Source organism: Otolemur garnettii, unplaced genomic scaffold (genome assembly GCF_000181295.1).
Source record: "Otolemur garnettii isolate 467f Iridium unplaced genomic scaffold, OtoGar3 scaffold00293, whole genome shotgun sequence".
NCBI lineage: Eukaryota > Metazoa > Chordata > Mammalia > Primates > Galagidae > Otolemur > Otolemur garnettii.
In genome coordinates, this window is record NW_003852688.1 from 789581 (window position 1) to 799052 (window position 9472).

The 9472-nt window shown below is 40.3% G+C and overlaps 1 protein-coding gene across 1 annotated transcript in view; it reads right to left on the reverse strand.

The window, feature by feature from the left end:
* Window positions 1–9472, reverse strand: part of NRF1 (nuclear respiratory factor 1) — a 101265-nt gene that overhangs the window by 37670 nt on the left and 54123 nt on the right. The window contains exon 8 of the mRNA XM_003803318.3: window positions 8134–8291. Coding sequence (XP_003803366.1) covers window positions 8134–8291 — 158 coding nt within the window. The remainder of the gene's footprint in view (window positions 1–8133; window positions 8292–9472) is intronic.

Sequence of the window (9472 nt, forward strand, 5' to 3'; positions counted from 1 at the left end):
AAAAAAATGGCCATACAAATATCTCAAGACCTTGTTTTCAATTCTTTTGGGTATATTCCCAGAAGCAGAATTGCTATATCATATGGTAATTTTACTTTTAATTTTTTTGAGGAATCAGCATACTGTTTTCCATAACAACTATAACATTTTTCATTGCCACCAACAGTGCACAAGGGTTCCAATTTCTCCATATCCTTTTCTCCAACACTTGTAATTTTCTGGCTTTTTCCATTCTAGCCATCACAATAGGTTTGAGATGGTATACCTCACTGTAGTTCTGATTTACATTTTCCTAAGGAGTAGTGATACTGAGCGTCTTTTCATGTTTTATTTGTTATCTGTATAACTTTGGAGAAATGTCTATTCAAGATCTTTACCTCTTTTTGAATCAAAATGGTTTTTTGGTTAATGATTGAATTTGAGGAGTTCTCTGTATATTCTAGGTATCAATCCACTATTAGATATGATTTACAAACATTTTCTCCCATTTTGTGGGTTTTTACTATTATCTTTTGACACACACATTTAAAAAATTTATATGAAGACTAATTTGTCTATTTTTTCTTTTGCTGTTGTGCCTTTGGTATCATATCCAAGAAATCCACTGCCATATCTAACGTCTTAAGTTTTTCTTCTGGGGTGGTGCCTGTGCCTTAGTGGGTAGGGCGCTGGCCCCATATACTGAGGGTGGCAGGTTTGCACATGGTCCTGGCCAAACTGCAACTAGCTGGGCATTGTGGCAGGCACCTGCAGTCCCAGCTACTCGGGAGGCTGAGGCAAGAGAATCACTTAAGCCCAGGACTTAGAGGTTGCTGTGAGCTATGTGATGCCACGGCACTCTACTGAGGGTGATAGAGTGAGACTGCTGTCTCTAAAAAAAAAAAAAAATTTTTTTTTCTTCTACGAGTTGTAGTTTTTAGGTCATAGACCCACGAGTTAATTTTGGCATGTAGTGTTAGGTAAGGGTCTAACTTCATCATTTCACATGTGGATATCCAGTTTTTCTAATGCCACTGTTGAAGACTATCCTTTCCTCATTGAATGGTCTTGGTACTCTTGTAAAAATCATTTGACCATATAGGTGAAGGTTTATCACTAAGCTCTAAATTCTATCCCATTGGTCTGTGTGTATCTTTATGCTGGTACCAGATTGCTTTGACTACTATACGTCTATGTTTAAGTTGAAATCAAAGTGTGAGTCCTTTAGCTTCACTCTTCTTTTTCAAGATTGTTTTGGCCATTGGGGTACAGGTCCCTTGAGATTCCACAGAAGTTTTAGGATGGGCTTTTCCATTCCACAAAATATCTCACTGAGATTTTTTTTTTTTTTTTGTGACAGAGCCTCAAGCTATCCCCCTGGGTAGAGTGCAATGGCTTCACTGCTCACAGCAACCTCCAACTCCTGGACTCAAGCGAGTCTCCTGCATCAGCCTCCCAAGTAGCTGGGACCACAGGCACCCGCCACAACGCCCGGCTATTTTTTGGTTGCAGCCGTCATTGTTGTTTGGCGGGTCTGGGCTGGGGATTTGAACCCGCTACCTTAGGTGTAGGTGGCTGGCGCCTCAGCCGGTTGAGCTATAGGAGCCGAGCCTCTCACTGAGATTTTGATGTGAATTGCAGTGAATCTGTATATCACTTTTATTACTGATGTTTTAGTAATATTAATATATTTAGCTCTACTGAGATCTTTATTTTTTTCATACAGCTTCTAGTTACTGTCTAGTGTCCTTTTTGTACACACAGTTTTTCTTTCTTTCTTTTTTTTTTAGACAAGAGTCTCACTCCCTCGCCCTAAGTAGAGTGCATTGGTGTCATAGCTCACAGTGACCTCAAACTTTTGGGTTCAAGAACTCTTGCCTCAGCCACTTGAGTAGCTGGGACTATAGGAGCCCACTACAACACTCAGCTATTTTGAGAGACAGGGTCTTACTCTTGCTCAGGCTGGTCTCAAACTCCTGAGCTCAAGCAATCCACCTGCCTCAGCCTCCCAGAGTGCTGTGATTACAGGCATGAACCACTGAGCCTCGCCTATACATATAGTTTTTCACTTAACATTGTATTTCTCCATGTAAATATTCTTTGACATTTATTAAAATGATAAATTAAATGGAAAATTGCTGACTTTCCCCTCTTTCTAGCTGTTTAGCTATAGTAACTGCTTCCATGTGCAAGCAAAAAATGAAATTTGATTTCCAGGTTTCCGTTGACTTAGTTCAAGATTATGATGATATATTTCAAATTTATTTGTTTCCTTCACAAAATAATTTGGAACATAATTGAAGTTGTGAAAAAAGCAGAGTAGAATCACAGAATTCACATGCAACCCATGTGGAAGCTGAGCTCATTCTCTCTGCTGACACACTTCTTGGTGATCTGGTTTTTTTTTTTTTTTGGCTGGGGCTGGGTTTGAACCTTCCACCTCTGACATACGGGGCTAGTGCCCCGCTCCTCTGAGCCACAGGTGCTGCCCCTTCTTGGTGAGCTGACACCCATAGCCCATTATCCCATAGCATCTGTAATATGAACTCAGAGCCAAAGGGACCCTTGATTTAGAATTACTACTAAGTCTGTTCTTTACATTTTTCATGATAGATTTTAATTTTAAAGTGCTTCATAAATATTTATTAGAGACAGTGTAAAAGGTGATTATTTAGTGCCCAGGTCCTTAATCTTTAATATTTTCCTAAGAAACTTGTGTCACTAATACTACCAGCCTATTTTATAGCATCCAGTTATCACTGATATAGCATATCAGTTATCACTGATCAATAATAAAAATATTTACATTCTGACTTGAGATTTTTACGGAAAGTGGGAAAGCATATTCTTCAAAACAAGATGCAGTTGCCATGTGGTACTTTGAAGAAGGAAGCTGGTATGTGAGCATTGTTTATATGGAAATAAGATCTTTATTTGTAGTTTACCTCAGTGACTGCTCATTCCCTACAATTTTTATTCTAGTTTATAATAATCTTATCTCTGTCAGTATCAAAAGTGATATCCTGCTCCTGGACACATGCTTGCAGTGAGTTTCATGGGCAATGAAGGGGGAGGGTAGCTCCTGACCCTCTGACATGAAAGTGTACCTGTACCTGATCACACCCATTTTATCTGAAAATCTAAATATTTGAGGCTATTTTTTTTCATTTTTTTGAAATAAAAATATTTCTTACTATGTTGCCCTTGGTAGAGTGCCGTAGCATCATAGTTCACAGCAACCTCAAACTTTTGGGCTGAAGCAATACTTTTGTCTCAGCCTCCCAAATAGCTGGGACCACAGGTGCCCACCACAATGCCTGGCTATTTTTTGTGGCAGTTATCATGGTTGTTTAGCTGGCCCAGGCTGGTTTCGAACCCACCAGCCTTGGTATATGTGGCCGGCGCAGTAACTACTGTGCTACAGGCACTGAGCCAAGGCTATTTTTAAAAATATCTTTCTCAAATATGGTATGGTAAAAGAAAAACTAAGAACCGGCAACAACCTAAAATAATCTGGAATACCAGAAATGAGAGGTCCTATACCAGTGACAAGTTGACAGGATAGTGAGTGAGGTTACCGTGTTCCCCCCAAAATAAGACCTACCCAAAAAATAAGCCCTAGCAGGATTTCTATGCATTTGTTAAATATAAGCCCTACCCCCGATAATAAGACCTAGTGATGAGTAGGTCGCGCCCTGCATTTTGGGGGGGGGCGGAGAGGTAAGGAAGACTCGAATACCTTTTATCTGCCACAGCTCCTTTCTCCTAGCCGATTGCACTTGTGTGGGTGTGTGGGTGGTAACCGCAGTTGCAGGTATCCTATTGCACATGTGCTAAAGGCCAGGGGAAAGGAGTTCACGCATCACTAGCACCAGCCCCACCAACAAGGTCAGCTCCCCTTGTCAGGTTCCAGAAGAAGATGACTTAACTATATTTGAATAAATGTGGATCGTTGTATTATACTTAATGAAAATAAGACATCCCCTGAAAATAAGCCCTAGTGTGTCTTCTTGAGAAAAAATAAATATAAGACAGTGTCTTATTTTCGGGGAAACATGGTCAGAGCCAGAGACAAAGAAAAGATGGGTGTATCTTTTACATGGGGCATGAGCACAATGATGTCTTCTATGGTCAGCAGGCCTATCATTTCCAAAATGATTCTAAACATTTACACTATACACAATGGAAAATGACCAAATAAACTACTAGAAAAATATTATCTTTATTTAAAAAAATACAAAGGGTGGTAGTGCCTGTGGCTCAAAGGAGTACAGCACCGGCCCCATATACTGCAGGTGGTGGGTTCAAACCTGGCCCTAGTCATTTCCAAACCAGAGCTACAGATGGAGATTTCTATCTGTAAGTGTCTAACCCTATAGTTGCACAGTCCCTACCCTCCATTTCCAGAGGATTTCTGATCTAAGTTGTCCATTTATGTCATTGGACAAATACTACTCCATAGATTATCCTAAAGCCCTATTTTATTTTAATAATATCTCAAATTTTGAGTCAATATTTTTATCTTAAAAAAAAAAAAAGACCGAATTTTTCTCTAAAAATATGGCTTACTCGCTCGGCACCCATAGCACAGTGGTTATGGCGCCAGCCACATACACCAAGGCTGGTGGGTTCAAACCTGGCTGGGCCACCTAAAGCAACGATAACAACTGCAACAACAACAACAAAAAATAGCTGGGTGTTATGGTGGACGCCTGTAGTCCCAGCTACTTGGGAGGCTGAGACAAGAGAATTGCTTGAGCCCAAGAGTTTGAGGTTGCTGTGAGCTATGATGCCACAGCACTCTACCAAGTGAGACTCTGTTGTCAATAAAAAGAAAAAAAAGAGGCTTACTTCTGTTTTTAAAGCAAAGTCTCCACAGCAACAAAATTGGAAATTCTAAATTCCTTTGGAAGAGCAATTGATAGAAGCATGTTTCCCCATAGCACTGAGTCACAATACTGCACATGGCAGACAGACAATAAATAAGGTCTCAATGTTGACAACACAGGACAAAGTAAGTTTCCCCTGAGGGATATGTAGATCCAGTCTACAAATTCAAATCATATATCCCTGTACCTAAAGACTGTACTGGGTATAGTCAAGAATTGGCTTTGTGGAAGTACATATGAGAACTGAAACTTTAAACTAATCATATTTTCACAACAAATAAATGATATTACATCCTTTCCTCTCTGGTTGTTTGGATTGAATAGCTCCATTTTATTTTTTAAGCTATGATATTCTACTTTTCATTTGTTCATTTTTATTCCCTCCTCATTTCCTCCTTGAAAGTGCTAATTTATTCTTTATTTTGAAAAATAAAATTAACATAGTTTTCAGGTTTAAGGACAATTTCTCCATACCCCCTTTGGGTTGTTATGAAGCCAGGGTGGGCTATATGCCATGGAGCCAAGGGCCCTTATTGTGACTTGCTACATAAAACTCTTCTATTGGTAACAGCATAGTTGAAAAACAGGTCTGTCCTGCAGCTGTCCTGATCCCATTTTCCCCTCTAACAGAAGAAGCAGCTTTCTGCCTCCCTGTTCCTTCAGCTGCCACTCCATGCGGCTTGCCTCTCCCTTCTCACCCTGTGCCCACATCTGCTGTTTACACTGCAGTAGAGGTGCAGGTGGTTATTGGAAAACCATTCTTGCTCCATCTGCATCTGAAACACAGACAGGCTAGAAGGGGGCAGATTATGAAACTGCATTGTCACCATAGAACAAAGACCAGAATTTTCTGTGTATTTTTTTACTAAGATGACTTCCAATAACAAATTCTATGGAAGGGTTGGGAATTCAGGGGATAAAAGATTCCAATGCATCCCATCCATAAAGAAGCAAATGCCAAGATCTTGGGTCTTACATCCAACCCTCCTCACGAAGACATGATTAGACCATTTGTTATCTCTCTTGGATTCAGAAATCCCTGATATCCCCTAAAAGTCTACTATGGTCTAGTCTTTGCTGGCAGACTTGCTTTCTTCATCCCCAGCAGAAGCTGCAACATACTACCCACCAACACTCATTGGGCAGTGAGGCACTGAACTATCCGATTGCAAAGAGATTTCAACATCTCTTTACTCCTCCTACATGCCACAGTGAACCACATTCTCCTTTCTTTGAAGTAAACACTGTAGTCACCTCAGCTGCAGCCAAGTTTGTTAACAAGCCCTCAGGGCATACCATTACCCTTGCTGCCTATAGAAATAAGCTTCAGTTCTTACAGCAAAGAGAGCCAGAATGTGCCTCATATTTTCCACTATGTTCAGGACACTCACACTTCACTGGAATATCTAAGGTGCTGGATGGAATTTTGAATGAAATCACGTTGTGCTGGTCCTTATTGAGAGCCTGTTTGGCCCCAAGTTAAAGTAAGGGGTTCTTGCTCTGTCTTTCAGGAAGTTTATCTGGGTGTCCTCTTTCAAAGGGAGGAGTGGAATTGAACCAAAGCTTAAGCAACCAAATAAAATTTCCATGTTACTGAAAAGCAGCATGGCTCAATGGGCTAAGAAAAATGTTTCAATCCCAGGTCACTCAGGAACTTGCTGGGTAACTCTTGAGAGAACAGGCATATGTGCGTGTTTTTGTGTGTGTGTGTGTTTCCCTTTTCAATTCCTCACCAGTCTCTTTAGTTTCCAAGACCTTAATGAGACTACCTCTCCCTATCTGGTCTTCTAATCTTCTAACTATAATCAATTCTGAATAGGCAAACCTTAAAATGTAACTTAAATGGGGCAACGCCTGTGACTCAGTGGGTAGGGTGCCAGTCCCATATACCAAGAGTGGGGGGTTCAAACCTGGCCCCGGCCAAACTGCAACAAAAAAATAGCCAGGCATTGTGGCCAGTGCCTGTAGTCCCAGCTACTTGGGAGGCTGAGGCAAAATAATCGTCTAAGCTCAGGAGTTGGAGATTGCTGTGAGCTGTGTGATGCCATGGCACTCTACCTAGGGCGATAAAGTGAGACTGTCTCTACAAAAAAAATAAGAAAAGAAATCAATAAATAAAATGTAATTTAAATGATTACTGTAATTCCTGAAGTGCTAAGTATAGGCTGGACACTCTGATAGAGTTTTAAATGCATCATCTCATATACATGATCTGTGTAATGAGTACTATCTTCACTATTACAAAGAGGAAACCAATTAAGTTTCCTCAGGAATTAAGTTTCTCAAGGTCAAATGATTAATAAGTAGTAGAGCTAGGATTCAAACCCGAATCCATATGACCTTAGAACCTTCTTCTCAACCACCATACTAGATAGCCTCATACAGTAAACTATTTGCCCACAAACCCATCATGGCTCTCTCGTATCTACCACAACCAATCTAAACTTTAGCTAATTTTATATTTTAGGGGAAGTGATTTCCCCCTCTCTGAATTTCTACAATGTTCAGTCTCTACTACAAAATTCAGTAGTGAATTAAACTCCAAAGTACTATCATTTGTTAAGTGTTTTACTTAAATCAGCCTCCCCAATGAGAGTATCATTTCTTTGAAGGCAGAGATTGTGTTATGTTTCTCTATTTACAGACTAACTCAGTAAAGGGCTGGAATGTCTTAAATGACTATCTGGAACTAACAGCTGCTACACGTTGTGAGAATAGCAGCCCTTATTATATGGCAGGCACTGCCCTGAGGATCTCACATGCAGTAACTTAGTACACGCTCTTGACCTGCCTATAAGGCACTATTATCACCCCCAATTTACAGAAGGAGCCTGAGCACTGAGAGTTCAAATCAACTCCCCAAGGCCAAACAGCTTAGTAAATGACAGAGCTGGGCTTCAAACTCAGGTAGTGTGGTTTCAAAGATCACATTCTTAACTGTTAATTAAAATGCCTGACTTCACTGCAATAAAATTGTTTCAGGAATGATAAAAGGATTAATAATATGAGAATGATCTTTCCTGTCAATAGCCAATAGAAGGCACCAAGCAGGAAACAATATCATTTAGTTTTGGAAACTACCTCTAACTGGAATATTCTACCCTGCAGCACCCTTCCTAAATATACCTGAAGGAAAAAAGCTCAATTTTTCTTATGGGCTGAGAGTGTTAAGTTCCAACTGCCAATTGTAACAACTGAGATATGACACTCACAACCACAAGGACAGATTTATAATCCTCATTTATTTCCCCACCCCTGCCACCACCTGTTAAGCGCCATGGTGACTGTAGCTCCCTGTTGCATCTCCTGAGAAGCTGCCACTGCGGCCTCTGCCAATGATGCCACTGCCTGGGTGGCCTCTGATGCTTGCGTTGTCTGGATAGTCATCTCACCTCCCTGTAACGTGGCCCAATTTTGTTCCACCTGGAGCAGAAAGAGTAAGATAGTAAAAAATTAAAACTGTAAAAGATTTATAATTGGGCAGCGCCTGTGGCTCAGTGAGTAGGGTGCCGGCCCCATATATCAAGGGTGGTAGGTTCAAACCCAGCCCGGCCAAACTGCAACAACAACAACAAAAATATCCAGGTGTTGCAGCGGGCCCCTTATAGTCCCAGCTACTCAGGAGGCTGAGGCAAGAGAATCACCTAAGCCCAAGAGCTGCAGATTGCCGTGAACTATGATGTCACAGCACTCTACCAAGGGCAACAAAATGAGACTGTCTCTTAAAAAAAAAAAAAAAAGATTTATAATTTTACTTTATTTTATTTTACTTTTGAGACAGAGCCTCAAGCTTTCGCCCTGGGTAGAGTGCTGTGGCACCACAGCTCACAGCAACCTCTAACTCCTGGGCTCAAGCGATTCTCCTGCCTCCACCTCCCAAGTAGCTGGGACTACAGGTGCCCACCACAAAGCCCAGCTATTTTTTGGTTGCAGTCATCATTGTTGTTTGGCGGGCCCAGGCTGGATTCGAACCCACCAGCTCAGGAGTATGTGGCTGGCACCTTAGCTGCTTAAGCCACAGGTACCTAGCCAAGATTTATAATTTTAAAAAGTAATTTTTTCAAATGAATTGCTACATTTTTAGCCAAATCCACATACACTTCCAAATGAACATGACCTACAATGTACAGAACAGGAACTTTAGTATGCTATCTTCTGTACAAAAAGGGGGATATTAGAATATATATTTGAATTTGCTTACATTTACATAGAGAAAATCTGGAAGGACACACCAAAGAAACCACTGAAAATATTTTCTTCACTATATGTGGGAAAAGTTAGGAAGCTGGAAATAGGCTGCACAGGAGACAGAAAGAAAGACTTTCCACTGTATATTTATAAATATTTACCTCAATTTAACCATTTTGCAGTGTATACACATCTCAAAACAACACGCTGTACATGATAAATATATATAATTTTTGTTCATTTAAATTAATGAATATGCATAATGCAATGGTACATTTCAAAACTATTAAGAAATGAGTATAATTGTGATGGATGTGTTACTTAGTTCAATGTAAGCATTTTACATTGTATATCAAAGCAGTACCCTGAACCCCATAATGCATCAATGTACAAAGTTATGATTTAATAAAAAAAAA